This window comes from Aplysia californica, unplaced genomic scaffold, assembly GCF_000002075.1.
Source record: "Aplysia californica isolate F4 #8 unplaced genomic scaffold, AplCal3.0 scaffold00056, whole genome shotgun sequence".
NCBI lineage: Eukaryota > Metazoa > Mollusca > Gastropoda > Aplysiida > Aplysiidae > Aplysia > Aplysia californica.
Window position 1 is genome coordinate 1835634 of NW_004797326.1, and position 15984 is coordinate 1851617.

General features: G+C 40.2%; 1 protein-coding gene across 5 annotated transcripts in view; it reads left to right on the forward strand.

Annotated features, from left to right (window-relative positions):
* Window positions 1-8237: 8237 nt before the first annotated feature.
* The window catches only part of LOC101861191 (far upstream element-binding protein 2), a 37965-nt gene continuing 30218 nt past the window's right edge, over window positions 8238-15984 (forward strand). For 3 of the 5 annotated variants that reach the window (XM_005093013.3, XM_005093012.3, XM_005093015.3), the window contains exon 1: window positions 8239-8386. In XM_005093013.3, the coding sequence (XP_005093070.1) occupies window positions 8312-8386 (75 nt within the window). In that variant the 5' untranslated portion in view covers window positions 8239-8311. Of the gene's footprint in view, window positions 8387-15984 lie in introns of all 5 variants that reach the window. The other 2 variants (XM_013079577.2, XM_005093014.3) reach the window with 1 other exon arrangement.

Genomic DNA, 15984 nt, shown 5'->3' on the forward strand with positions numbered 1-15984 from the left:
CTCTCTCTCTCTCTCTCTCTCTCTCTCTTGTTCTCTCTCTCTTACAACGTCCATTTCGGCCACGGCCGGTGGCGAAAAGTGCAAGAACTGGGACTGGCCAAGGACTATTATAGTGCCTTGAAAATTAGTAATAATAATATAGCACATTATAGGCTCTACAGCATGCTCAATGCACTTTACTGTTTGTTTGACAGCTAGTATAACCCAAGACGGACTAAGACTGTCCCCGTGGTTTTATACACCCCCGCATAATTTAGCAAAATTTGATCATTTTTGCACAATTTCTGATTATTTTCCTTTATCATTCTTTGTTAAAATTAACGGAATCGCACAATTTCACATGTTTGGATAATTTCAGAATTTTTCTTGCATAAAATGACGGGTACAGTATTACCCCCAGCAGACCCCCTGAGAACACTCAGCAACATGCTCGGTTTCCCGGGAATCGTACAGTGCAAGCTGCAGATTTCTCGCGCTCACACACTAACAAAATGACAAGGTAACTGTCAATACCCGAGTGAAGTGGGGAAAATATGCGTTAAGTGCCTTTCCCAAGAACACGACCTCGGGACCCTGACGAGATTCGAACCCACGACCTTACGGTTGTGAGTCCGAGAGCCTTACCACTAAGCCACCGACTCTATGCTATAGAGACGCCAACTGTTACATCGGTCAGTGTCTAAACTTATGTTTTACCCTGCCCTTTTAACACATTCTGGTGTGCCGGGCGGATTAACTGACATTAGTTAAAGGTCTACTAGTTTATACAATGTACAAGAGTGGGACTTGTGGCAATGATCAGTTTACACGTTCCCTATGCGTTAATACAGGCTTAGGGGCAGCCATTGGACATACTGGTGGTTACAGTTTATTGTTTGTGATGGCCTGGCAAAACGGAGCAAATGCCATGATTTCACATTTAAAACTGACACGACTATGAATTCCAGTTCATTTCCTTTCGTGTCACAACTTAAATCTATCAATAATAATATGAAACCTCAATACATGTACCTGTGTCTAGCCGAAGCGCAAAGCGGAGAAAGTACATTTGATGGGAGGCAATTATTTTCGCGCACGTTCGGGTATATTTTAATGAAGTAATAAATAAACGCTTCTGATTTTTTTAGATGAGCTGTCTAATAATACAAGTGTCTGTTTAAAAATAGAAAACTGCCAGTGCGTGCAAATACTTGGTTGTCTAGACATATTTTAGCTGATTTCACACGTCGTGGTTGGGGGAGGAATATAATGGTTCAGTATAAAGTAATACATGTAGTACCGCCGTGTGAACCTACGAGGAAGTACTAAGGAAAACAACACAGATCCCAGTGAGAGATGGGGTGGGAAGATGGCGGTGGCGATGAATTGGACATAGGTCTATATCAAGATTACTGTCAGGAAGGCAGGCAACTGCATTGCAAAGAAAGTGTTGGATTGAAATCCACAGAGGAAAAGATCAAGTGGAAGACCACGTGGAACCTGGAGAAGAGTCACAGATTGATGTTCAGAAAAGTGGAAAGACATGGAATAACACACATTAAGAGGCTAGCCCAGGATAGAGAAATGTGGAAAGTGTTTGTTCGTGGCCAATACCCTGGTCCAGAGAGAGAAAAGCAACTACGATCATGATGATGACGTGTGAAGCAACTTTTAAGATTTCGATGTTGACAGAATATTTTGATATCATTCGGCTTCCGAGCCTCCGTTTGTGGTAGACCATCAAGTTCATAAAATATATATATATGAGGCAGCGTGGTGGAATCAGGCTCTCGTCAAAATAATCCAAGTGAAGAAACTTGCATTTTTCCGCAGGTTTGTGAATTTTTATCAGATTTTTGTTTTTTGGCTCAGCACCTTTCATGCCCATTAAAGAACTCATTTCCGTGTGGATTTTTCTTAAAAACGTTGATTAAAGGCACACAAAAATGTAAATTTTCAGTTGCCACGAACTCCTAGGCTAAGGAAATAACTAATCGTTGGCGGCCATTTTCTCACTTATTTAACCTCTGAAAGCAGGTGACCCCCACCTCCTTCATTAGCAAATATCTCGACTTGCATTCAATATAAATTGATATATTTTTTCATCCAAATAAAGACAAGTGAACAAGCTTTAAGATGATACCAATAACTCTACATGCCCAAAAATTGTCGAGAGCCTGATTCCACCACGCTGCCTCACATATAGGATAAAAGCAATGCAGTCGATCGTCCAGGGGACCGGCACCCGAACTTGTTTACTCATAGACCTACTGATACACACAATTTGTTGTGGGCTTGAGGATTAATAAACCAATCTCTAGATTCGCCCTGATTTCTTGAAAGTTGTGCGTCAGAGTGTGGGAAGATGTGTACATGTAGTACAATTTATAGAAACTACCCTGATAACACTGAAACCCTAGCCCTTGCAGTGCCACACAGCCTACCACTTGTCGACATAAATATACATTTGAGTAAATTTATCGGGGGGGGGGGGGGCGTCACATATTTTGTGCACACGTTTACGCTTTTAAGTCTTTCGACTTCAGTTCGGAACTTTGAGATTTAGATCTAATTCTTTTTTTCTTTTCTTTTTTTAAGTGTTGTAGGAGATGGTGCATTATGGTTTTGTACCTTACATCTGAACCAGTAAATAGAAACTTGAAAAAGGGGGTAGGATTTTAGGACATGCAAGAGAACCTGCCATTCACGACTGTTACTTGAAATGACGGCCAAGTGCCCAACACATAATGTTTATTTTCCTCGTGTTCAAAGCCTTTTGCGCATCTCGAGGTTTCGTTGACCCTTTCTTTCGTCATAGCCCAGAGCAGGAATCCTTTTATAAATATTACGTGTCACGACGCAGCGCACTCAGACGCTCGTCAATTTTTGGGTATGTAGAGATATTGGTATCATTTTAAAACTTATTCATTTGTCTTGCCATTTCTGAAAAATTCCCGCTTATCTTGAATAGAAGTCGAGATATTTAAGAATGAAGGAAGTGGGGTTCGGCTGGTTTCAGAGACAAAGTAAGCGAGAAAATGGCTGCCAAGCTTTGGTGATTTCAAAAGCTTGAGAGTTCTTGGAGACTGAAAATGTATGGGGGGGGGGGGCGGGATTTTAATCAACATTTTAAAGTAAAATCCATTTAGTGATGCGTTTTAAGATGGGCTTAAAAGGTGTTGAACCAAAAAAAAAGTATTTTCGGGCAACAACAAAACATGCCGCTTTCTTTAAGTTCTTTTTTTTTTTTAAACGAGCGCCTGATTTCACCACGATGCCTCATAAATGCCTCCAGTCATTCTACCCCATCGGGAGAATAATTGGATGTGAAGCATCAACGTCAGAGCTGGATATTATATCTATATCTATTTGGGATACAGCCAGGCAAACACAACTATACCACATTTGAGGGCACGTTCTACTGAACATCTTCAACGATGTGCATGTGCATAAGCACGAGGACCTTTTGAAACTATACTCTTTTACTTAGTCTTTCAAGGCCTGCGGGCCTTCAGAAGCCTGTGCTGGATTTAATATGTAGGCTAGTTATTGTCTACCAAAATAAAGAATGTTCGCTTCTTTTAGATTAAAAAATGAGGATATCACACGTCTTTATCTCCTCATCATTCATGGTATGTTCAAAGAGTACGATGTAGAACAAACGTTTTTTAAGGTAGCACTGTCCTCAAATTTTAATGTGTCGATTTTTTTTCTTTCGTGGAAGGGCGGAGGTGTGGTTTTTGCAGAAAGTTAACACCAATCTGCAGTGTTTGGTTTTCATCAAACACTTTGCCATGTCATTAGTTGGTTACATTTCTCAGCTCTGTCCCTGCTTCTGGTCTTGAACGTTCAATGTCGGAGAGAAGCTACAGCGTGCGAGATGGTGTGCTGCTCTGTTATGAACGAAAGCCCTCGCTCACTTAGATTTTATTCTGTTGCAGGCCGTACCTCACTCAGTAATCAAAATCAGATTGCGGTACCGTACTTTAACTTATCCTAGACGTTGAAGACTTCTTGATCCATTGCACCAAGATAACACCGGCGCCTGTGACGCAGCACTTATGAGCTTTGCTGTCGCACACAGGAGACCTGAGTTCGATTCCCGAGTGGGGAGAAAAGTTTTATCGAGTACGGTATCTCTATCTTTCTACTGGAACGATTTAGACACATCCCTTTCAGCCAGGGATGGCTCTGACTAGCACAAACGGAAGCCCGCCTCCTAAATGATCTAAATTGTGTAGATAAGGGCGTTAAAACATCTACATTCAAAATAAATCAACAGAAATAGCTTTATTAGTTATGCTCCATTGATGAACCAAAGATTTTTGAAAATGTTAGACATGTTGAGCTAGGCTTAACATTTTGGAGGAACTAGACATAACCAGAGAGGATTAAAGAATTGTAAGAAATATATAAATTATACACTGAAAACAGAATACAACAGAACGAACTGAAGAGAGCACACCGAATGTATGAGGTAACGAAAAGAAAAGAAAGACAAATGAATAACCGGGTCGTTTCAACGTAATAACTTTAATAAGCCTCAGAACAATCCTTAGAAATATAAAATAAACCAAAAATTCAGGTCTCGAAGTAAATAGTGAAAATGATAATTAATAAAAGTCTTGATCATCTTGCTCTCTCTCTCTCTCTCTCTCTCTCTCTCTCTCTCTCTCTCTCTCTCTCTCTCTCTCTCTCTCTCTCTCTCTCTCTCTCTCTCTCTCTCTCTCTCTCTCTCTCTCTCTCTCTCTCTCTCTCTTTCTCTCTCTCTCTCGCTCTCTGTCTCGCTGGGTGACGGAAAAAGGGGGGGGTAACGGTGAGAGGTAAAAAAGACAAGTAGATAATCTAGACCGAGGATAATTTATTGTAATAATAAATAAAGAACAGACGTGTTTAGGGGGGGGGGGGGGGGGGGGGAACAGGATAAAACAAATGTTTTTTTAAAAGGAATTCCCGAGCAGAGCAATGTGTCATGGGACGTAATTGCCGGTGGCTGTTTCAGGTCCTGTTCTTTGAAGAAGAAGAAGAAGAAGAAGAAAAAGAAGAAGAAGAAGAAGAAGAAGAAGAAGAAGAAGAAGAAGAAGAAGAAGAAGAAGAAGAAGAAGAAGAAGAAGAAGAAGAAGAAGAAGAAGAAGAAGAAGATACCAGGGCAGGGTACGCTACTCTGCTTTTATTTTTTGGAAAGGCCAAAAAAATATATAATTCAGCAGTTGTTTCCCTTGATTATTCCTTGTTCACGCACGCCGCTTCTCGTCGCTCCCAATAAAAACTTTGCTGCGAAGCGTGGGCACACTAAATTGTCTTGTTGCACCACTATCCTCCCATGAAGGACAAAATATCGGTCTCGATATAATCTGGTTTTCCATTAGGCTCAAACGGATCGTCCATGCAAAGATTCTCTACTCCTACTAGATCTAGTAGTGAATCTTTGGCCCAAGGAATTTACTACATGTATGATTATAAAACTCCCTGGATTCGCCCCTACCGGAAATACGCCAGAGTATACAATCTAGGATATTACATTGTAGATCTATAATATAATCTAACACAATTAATGTTGTTTAATAGATTGTGATGTACACTTTAGGTGTAAGCTTGTGAACACTGACAAAGATACACATAAAAAACGCGAGTTGTACCGTCAGTGCTTTTAAAAAAATAATTTGGTGGAATTGCTTGTGTATACCTATCAAAGTAAACTACACATTATGGCGTTACAGGAGTTAACAATAGATCTAAATGTGATTTGCGAGTTACAGCGTTGTCATCGTGTTTTCATACACACATTAACAAAAGGGCAAGTATCTTAATAATAATAATAATAATAATAATAATAATAATAATAATAATAATAATAATAATAATAGATAGATAGATAGCATTTGTATAGCGCATATCCCCGCTCAACAGCAGGCTCTTTGCGCTTTACACTATATTATTACCCCAGCAGACCATAGACCACTCCGAAACATTCTCAGCTTCCGCGGAAGCATACAGTGCAAGCTGCGGATTTCACGCGCTCAAACACTATCAAACTGACAAGATATTTCTCTGTCTATAGCTGGGTACCCATTTCCACCTGGGTGAAGTGAGGAAAATTTGTGCAAAGTGCCTTTCCCAAGGACACAACGTCGGACCCCTGACGGGATTCGAACCCACGACTTTACGGTTGCGAGTCCGAGACAGCTTGCATGTGTACATGTATTAGCTTACTGTAGGCTCTCGTCCTGGCACATTTAAGTTACAGCTAAGTAAAGCGAGCATCTTTTTTTGTCTGAAGTCTACCTGATGATGAAGGTGGTGATGCGGTCGCAGTCACTTTCAAGAGGTGAACAATCATTTAATTTGTAGGTTTTATCTAAAGCCATCAAAAACATTTACGTTGTATCTGTCAGTAGAATATAACTCAAAGGCAGATCCATACACGTATTCCTGAAACACTTTTTTGTAAGTGCAAAAAGACAAATAGAAGCGTTGCTAGCTGTATAGGCCTATGTATGATATGTATGTATGTATAAGTTTATTTGGCGGGGGTGGATGGGGGTATGGTTAATTCAATAAAACAGGAATTAACTTTCCAGTGCAATTTTAGCAAACATTGCTGAACGCAATGATAAGGGAGGGCCATCAGTGATATGCAGTAGGCTTGACAAATCTTTTGTTATGTCTTCTTTCTAAATACAGAGATTGAATTCAACACTGTCCTTCGGCAGGTTGCCGGTCCATTTTTCCAAAGACACCAAAGTGTCTATGTCGGCTTTGAGAAGAATGGGGCTTACGTGGGTCGTAAGAGGCGACTGAATGGCAACACAGGTAGTGCCCCCCGAAACAGAGACACCTGCTCTTCAAAGTTGGGGGTGGGCCAAATAGGTTGTAACCTCTGGGGTGTGGGCCTACTAAACAAATCCGTCGTTACAGAAAGGTCACAAAAAGGAAGACGTCATCAAGTGGATGTGGACTAGTCTTGTGTCAAACAAGATATCAAATGATAAATTTTGGAGTATGGAACGTCAGAACAATGTTTGAAATAGGCAAGGTGTTTCAGACAGCATGGAAAAGACAGAACTACAACATGGATACATTGGGACTTACAGAAACAAAGTGGGAATAAAGAGATCAGAGAAGACAAAGATGAAAAAGCAAAACATAAAAGAAGGTGTGGCATTCACGCTTCCAAAGAAAGCGGAGACAGCGTTTATCGCATTGGAAGGACTTTGGATCCAGAACAGTTACAGAATCCTTCACTACAAAGAAAAGGAACATTAACCCAAATGTCATCCAGTACTACGCCCCCACAAACGACAAGGAAGATGAAATCAAGGATCAGTTTTTACGGCCAACTTTGTGACCTTCCAATTGAGAAAGAAATCGCTGATGCAATAATACGGCAAAAGAGTGGAAAGGCAGAAGGCCGAGACTACATGCTGCCTGAGGCACAGAAACTTAACATTTGTACATCGGTAAGTATCCTACACCTGCTATTTGAGAAGAATTGGACTACAGAAGAATTTCTTCATGATTGGAAAGAAGGCCAGCTTATCAAGTCTCAGAAGAAGGGTGATGTGACTTATTGTGGGAATTACACGAGAATAACAGTTCTACCAACACCGGGAAAAATATTCAACATGTTTGACTTTGGGCGCTCGAAAGAAATATTGTAAATATTCATGCACCTCAGAGAAAACCAGGCAGGTCTCAGACAAAAACCGTTCACGTTTCAATCAGACGCGACTTTATGAATTATTGTTGGGCAATCTTTGGAATAGAACTAATCAATTCTGTCGTTTTTCTGCTGCTGATACGAGTAGTTGTCGCAGCATTGGGAATACAGTAGTGTTTTTCCTGAGAAAAATCCAGCCGATATGAATGCACCAGATGTTAAAAAAAAATAGTAACCACCTAACAGTAAACAAAAATCGAACAGTCGCATTCGTGTCAATAATAATTATGTTATGACCTTTCTGAGATATTGAACATATGCTCTGAAACCACAATTTTCAGTCTGCTGCCCTCGAAACTCAGTTTCTGCAGACGTAATGCCTTGAAATTACACGTGTACTCCCTCAGAACGCTTAGTTTATGTTTAAGTTTCATTTTATTGTGAGGGGTAAACTGAAAGCGGGGTGATCTGTGATCTTTACACCGGACAGCGAAAGCAAGCAAGGGCAGTGACCAAACGAACCGGCTCCGAGACAACTCCCGACTCGTTCTTGGACCCACTAGAGGGCGTTGATCTTAACCATCGTTTTCAGCGACCAATCATTTATTCGAAAGCGTGCAAGATTCCCTCTCAGGAACGAGTCCTTTTTCCGCAACGCCATTTTTCTTGAACATGGCTGATAATCCCGGCTCTGCTCAATTCGACGGAACAAGTGCATTTGCTTCGGCTGTTGCTCGCGCAAGACAGGTAAGTTGTGGGTCATCTTGCTTTGTTCCATGTAAATGAATATTTTCTGGTTTGGCAGTCGTAAGACGTACCTTGTGCTGCAGCAAGTGCGTTTTGCAAAATCGGTCGACGAAGTCACAGTACAGCGTTTTGCCCGTCGAATTATGCGAGCACGTGGTGATCAAGCAATTTTTGTTGGCAAAGTATCATATTCTTCTTTGCAGCGAATGGTATTTGTGTTGCACTATGAGTTGTAAACATACAACTGTTATTTGACTTGTTTGCATTTTACTTGAATTGGGTTATGCAGGTCAGGTCACACAATGTCGGAAGGGGGTGAAGTGCCTAGAGTGAGGCTAGGCCAAGTCGTCATCTCCTTCCTTGGCGGGGGCCGCCTTTGTGTCATGATCCAGTCTGCGCCGGGATGGTTTTCCCAAGTAGCCAACAACTATGATTCTGCAATCAGCCTATACCTATTCCAACAATTTCACTAAAGGCAAAGATTGGGAGCAATACTTTTGATTACCTTTTCGATTCACATTCATTCATGGCTGGATAGTCTTTTTTTTTGGAAGTGGCTATCCTCACCCCAGGTGAGAATAATTTATAAAAATGTGATCAACCTCTCACCCCGGGTGAGACTTGCCACCGTTGGCTATTCTCACCGGGTGTGAAACAAGACCAGTTTTTCCTTTCTATCGGTGTAGATGATCAAATGGATAAAAGCAAAGAAAAAATTACGTGGGAAGATTGAAGAATACCGGACCACTCGTAGTATTAAAATTAATGCGCGAGAAAGTGGGGTTGGTGGAGGAGGGGGGTTCAGGGGGGTCTCCCCCCTGACAAAATTTTAATGAATAGATCTACCGGTCCGAGATTCTCCATTGAGAGGTATTAAAAACGGGAAAATTATGAATTCCTAAGGTTTAGACATAGATCTAGATCTAGGCAAAGTCAGTCCGCTGGTCCGGTATTCTTCAGTCTTACCGCTATTTCACTCTTCGAATCGAGCAGAACTACGCGGGTCGCCATTTTGTTTTGCCCGGAAGTTCTAACAAGATCCTCCCCTCTTCTCTCTCTCTGTCTCTTTCTGAATACTGTCTATCGGTGTGGATGATCAAATTGACCAAAACAGAGTTTAAAAATGATGTTAAAACACAAAAGTAAATTACTTTGGTCGTTTATAAAGATGCTAGGGCTATTAAATTTTCGAATGGAGCCGAACTACGGGGGTCGCCATTTTTGTTTTGCCCGGAAGTTCTCGCGCTACTTCTCTCTCTCTCTATCTCTCTCTCTCTCTCTCTCTCTCTCTCTCTCTCTCTCTCTCTCTCTCTCTCTCTCTCTCTCTCTCTCTCTCTCCACTGCCCACAGACAAAATTGTACGCTTTTAGGCTAACAGTAGTAATGAAACGTTTGTTCACGGCTCAGAATTTTCTGTTATCACAATGTAGAATTCTGTGGTTCAGGGTGAAAGCAAAATTGGTTGATCTAGATCTAGGCTATAAACGGTGAACGCACAATGGGTGAGAATAGCCAAAAGACTCGCCTGCGCTATTCTCACCCGGGGTGAGAATAGAGGTGGCCTTTTTTTTTTACATTGTCATTGACTTACATTACAAATAGAATAGAATAGGGTAGAAGAGAGAAGACCCAGGCCCAGACTGAGGAAGTAGAACCTGAACCAGCTAGAGAGGTGTGTAATTTTTGTCCCTTGTAGAGTATAGTACACTTATAGTTATACCTGGGCTAGATCTATTCTATAGGCCAAGTTTGTAGTAGGCTAGATCTAGTTCTAATTTAGAACATAGAATCTAGATCTAGATCTAATTCTAGATTAGATAGATCTAAATCTACTACTGAAGCTGGTTTGTTACGTCAAAGACAGATGCGACTACACGCAGGGCGTAAATTGGGCTACGATTGGCTGAACTTTTGACCCGTCCCATGGCTGCTCTTGGCACTCTTGACGACACCCTCCGTCACTCACCACCCTCCCTTGGTAGTGCTTTCTCATTCTGCCCCCACCCTCCCTCTGTAGTGCTTTCTTCCCCCACCCCCTCTCTCTCTCCCTCTTCCTCTCCCTCTCCCTCTTTCCCAAGGTAGGGTAACAAACGAAAAAGTCCCCAATTTCTAACATGTATTACTACTAGATATAGATCTAGAATAGATTCTTCTTCTCCTTATATTTCACCTTCTTGTTCTCTTCCTCCTGCTTCTTTTTCTTCTTTTCCTTCCCTCCAACCCCATCTCTTCTCCCTCCTCTTCCTCCTCATTTCTCCTTCTTCCATGAGCGCTCCAACCCGCTGTGAGAAGACGGTCAAAGGCGCGAGACCGAAACCGGAAATTCCCAGAGTACTGTAAGCCTACCTAATGTATTTATGGGTCACAGGTTCAGCCAGTCACAGCCCGGTTTTCGCCCTGCGTGTAGTCGCTTGTTATAATTCAGGGGTGCTGATTTTCCTGAGAAATACGTATATTTGTGATAGCCCAGGCTAATTATTAGAATTTTGCGACTTCTTAGCTTAAAGATACTTTGGGGAAAATTTTACTTTAGATCTCAATTCTAGATCTTTACTCGGATGCACTGCTCTTGGGGACTATGTTGTCATATTTTTTGCTGCAGAACGCATAGAACTAACTTATGGGCGGGATAATCTGATTTTGGGCCCAACGATTGCTATGGAGCATGGGTTTTTAGATCTAGAAATGTAGGCCTACTATTTGGCGAATGCCAGTTATTTCGTCACACTCCAAATCCACAAGGATTTGTCACACACTTGCAAACATCAAACGCGTATTGTCTTAGCGGGGAGGTGTGTGGAAGGACAGGGGAGGAGGGGTGCCATCCGTTGTGCCTGCCTGATCAGCAACACTTATCACAACTGGGTGAGTTTTGTTGAGTTGTTTTGAATGAAAGATTTCCCCACAGTTGTTTTTGCCTCCTAGCTTGGTGAGTTATTCAGTTTTTATTCGTGGGAGGGGTGGGGTAGGCGTGAGTCGCTGAGGGTCAAATGACAGCATGTAGTATGTTCAGCTTCACAATACATTTGGCCATTAAAACTGTTGCAAATCGCTTTGAAGGAAATTTCAAACCTCATTGAAAGTCATTTTTAGGGGAGGTGCTAGAACCCCCTTTTTTTTATACCCATCAAGTTTTAAAAACGCGCAAAACAATACCATGCAATAAGGCTTAGTAGAATGTAATTGAAATGATGACTTTGAAAGCTGAACTGTCCTTTGTAATTGAATATTTACATTTTTGTGTCTTGATCAGTTTTTCATACAAAACCTACACTAAAATGTTTAAATGAACTTAAAAGGTGTTGAGCCCCAAAAAATAGATTGATAAAAATTGTCCAGTGGGTGGAAAAATGCAGTTTTCTTTGATTTCAATTTTTGAAGGTCTGATCTTCACAATGCCACATGAATAATACTCTTTAATACCTGTACCTTATTACCTGGATTCAGAAAATGTGCAGATCTGGACGATGGACTGGAGCTGTTAGCTGTGTTTGGTTACACGGTTGTCTTGACTAAAGTAAAATTGAAAAAATTTATAATATGACCTTAATATTCTCTGAATTGTGTCATTCTTTTCCTCGAAAATAAAAAAATTGGATAACCACAACCCAACTTTCGTCGAGACATTGGATTGCAGGAGTGTTATTTATTGCGGACTTGGGTGGCTTTGGGTTAAGTCACTCCGTGTACTTTAAATGTGATGGGATCTGTTCATTTGTAGATTGCAGTTATTCAGGAAAGTAATTGGTTATGTATGGGGTTGGGCAGAATGTATTGAGATCACTTTTTTCTTTGACCACTTTTTGTTATGTCGTTTTGCAAAGAAGTTCACAAGTAGTTGTGATGCTAGTGTTTAGAACAGGTAATTAATCTTTTAATCTGCTCTGCCTCTAGTATTGTATGCACAGGCATAAGCCCTACATGGTTTTATAGAAGAGTTAAAAAACTAAGATTGTTTCCCCCTCTACTAGTATAGGTCTTAAGATTTGTGTGCGTTCCTGGTGAAAGGGACCAGAAGACGCATTTGTTCGAACCGAGATATCGGGCTTCAAAGGTTGAAAATAGAATTTTGGTCAAAAACTAAGTCCCATTAAAAATGGATTCTTTAGCGATTTTTACTAGGACTTTAGTTTCTTTTACTTAAAATACATATGATTTTTAAAGATGTTTTTTAACACTAGGTATATTGCATAATCCCCAAAAATGCGTGAGAAAATTGGTTTTCCGAGTACACACTGCGGATGTTTTCTCCTATCCGTTCATAGTCGACCCAATCACATTGCATACCCAAATTTAGGTCAATTCTCTCCCCTCTCTAGTGGCGGGTAGTGAGCATAAATATGTACAACATGTAAACAAAGCAAAGCTTTGGGCATCCACGCCCTTCCGTTTTTTTGGAGAGCAAACTTGTATCGCATTTTTCTGCCTGCACAAACCTAGATCTATTTCTTGAAAACTTGCTCAAGGTGGTGGTGAATTTGCTTTGAAGACGTAATATAAACACTTTTAAGCTGTTTTTTAATGTTAAGTACTTTATAAAGTTAATTTGTGAGTAGGGAATGTGTTGTCGGGTCGCCTCGAAGCGTAGATCTATCTATTTGAAGCAGAAACAAAGAGGAAACTTTGAAGCCGTTTTTCTCAAAACTTTGTTTCCGTACGTTGCCTTACCCATATCTCAAAAACGACTGCAAATATTTTTAAAATTCAAAAAGCATATTGTTCAGAAATGATCTCTGTACATGACAATGCAAAAAAACCGGGATTGTTCAAAATGTGGACAGGTCCCTTTCACCAGGCATGCTCACATTTGTTCGCTTGTACCTCTGCAAAATCTTTTAGATTAATTGTCTGGTGTCTTGGTCTTTAAATGGGGACTTCAGTAGCACTCTGCATCTCCAATTCTATGGTTATTTTAATATTTAGTTGATTATACCATTTGTTTTTGTTATCAAAATTGTCGTAGATGGCCATCCATTATCAAGGAGAAAAGTGGCCTTCTTAGACAGGTGTCAGCATAACAGTGTCATAATGTAAAAAATGCATGTGGTGGGGGGGGGGGGGGTGGAATGTGGTGGTTTGTACAGGTAATTGTCTTATACTGGTGGATATAACTGGTTCGACTATTGTTTTTGTAAACATTTTTGGGAGTTGGTTGCAGGACGCTACTCGTAGCTTCACATCAATTGTGATAGAATGTTTTCCCTCAGCCTTTGTCTTGCCCTGAATGTGTGTAGTTGGGGGTTCCTATGTACCTTTGAAGCGCTTCTGATATTTCTTTGATTTTGTTTGGTGCTGTGCTTAAAAAATATGAGGCACTTTACTAACGAGTACTTAGGTCATGTGCAACTTTTCCTTTCAAGATGTCTTTTTCCATGTTTAAATTGTTTTTGTGAGAAATTCTCTAGGTTTGTCTTCAAGTTTTGTAGAGGAGGTGAAAATAAAAATTGTTTTAAAAAAGAATTATTTAAAAATAAATTGCGAACTGAGCTCTTGAACCTTACTTTGAAAACTTTTAACGTGAAATACACCAGGAATTTGTAATGCTTTGTCAGTTGTTTGCGTGGGTTGGGTTTTTAGTATTTATTTGTATTATATTTGGGAAAGTCAGATTTCAGGTTTAAAAAATAATTTTATATGGCAAATCCCCCCCCCCCCCCGGAGACCTGTCATTGGCTTTTCCCGTTTTGTTTTTTTGGAATATTAAGCCATGTAGATGGCAACTATTGTTAAATTTTGTGTATGTGCCTGTAAAAGAGGACGAAACATGTCTTTTGTGTCTTATATTGTTATTGGGATTTTTGTTCTGTTTTTTATGATATACTTTTGTAGATTTTCATTGATTCTCAAGTATGGCAATGGGTGGGATGTGATGTTTTTTAACACCCCTCTGCAGTCTTACTGTCAGTTTGTGGCCACTGCTTTCGGTCAACAAATTTCTTATTCTTGTGGTCTTTTGAAAAAACAATTCATGTGCTTTCTATCTCCAGAGGTCTGATTTCAGGTTTTCTTTTTTCAGCTTGAAAATTCTAGAAATGCCAACCGTAATTAATTGGTTTTGAATGTCTGGGTTTCAGGATTCATCTGATTATGTGGACTGCTATATCTAAGTGCTTTTAAATCTGTTTTGTTACTAGTGCTTTTCCTGTTCCAGTGTTTTTTTGTTTGTATGTGTTGACAGTTTGATTAAAAGTATCAGTGTATAGTTGTTCAAATTGTAGAAAAGTGAGATTTATTGTGCTTGCAATCCGAAGTGTGATTTTATCTTGATGAAATTCTTTTGTGTTTTTTCCCTCTTCAAGAAGCGTTTGTGAATGCGCAGTAAGTTTGCTGAAGCGGATTTGGGGCCACCTGCAATGTGAAAAATAAAGTGCAAATAAAAGGATATTTTATTATATCGGTGCCACTTTGTGATTGAACAGGTTTTGGCTGTTAAAATTTTTTTTTTTAGTTCAGGTGTTTTTGAGGACATACATGGTATTGTTTTGCTGTCAAAAATTTGGTTTTCTTTGGGTGTGCAGATACACCGACTCTTCTAGGCTGTGTTAGATTGAGGATGTGTGTCGTTTGTTTTCTTTTTAGCTGAAACCGGCTTTCTTTTCCTCTACAGAGAGTGAAGAAATATATTTAATGATGGGGAAGGCCATATCATTCTTGGCATTCCATGGAATGGGCCCCATAATCTTTTCATTTGCATGGGGGTGGGGTGCATTTGTAGTCCATTTGGTTTTTGCATCTGCCTTTCTTAGCGTTTTAAATGAAGCATATGTAGCTGAACTTGATCGCTTTGGCTACTTGTTTGCTTCTAGGAAACCATTGCACTTACAAGCATAATTTAACTCAAGTGGTGACTTATGCTTCAGGGGGGAGGACTAGTGTTAACATTGTAACTGATGTTTTATGGAAGTACGTTCATGTCTCTTTTTAAGTTTTGATAAACTAGTCTGTTTTCAGTGGGATTAAAAATGAGCAGTGCTCTAGTGGGTTTTGCTTCTTTACTCCTTTCAGACATCTTTCGTCTGCATCTTTCCTATCGTCCTTATCTCCCCTCATTCTTTTATGTGTAGTGTTTGTTTCTCCCTTTTAACACCTCTAATCTTCGGGACTTGTATGACCTTGTGTTGCAAGTGCCATAAAATGCGTAGTAAAACAAAAACAGAAAAATTGAGCCCATGGCCCTGGTTGTTTTTTTTGGTTAGAACTTTCGTTTTGTCGGAGGCTGGTGCGTTTTTTTCTCTTAAACTCCTGGCGTGCACTCAATGGCGGAATAGTAATTCTGTAGTAGCAGCTGTAGTAAAACCACGATGGCGGTATGGCTTGGGTTGAACACTTATACTCGTTAACTTGGAAAGGTCACAATGTATGGCTACTGTTCATTGTAACTATTTTGTACTTAGCCTTTCAGTTAAAGTGAAATGATAAAGAAAACAGAACCAACTTACTTTAAGGCTCGGGCGATTGTGAAAAAACAGTTTTAGAAAAGATGTCACAAGTCTGTCAAGTCTCTCGCCAAAGGCTTGGATCACAAGAAAAAAAATGCGACTTTTTATGCATGAACGGGTTATCACTCCACAGGACTAACTGCTTTACTGTGAATGGTA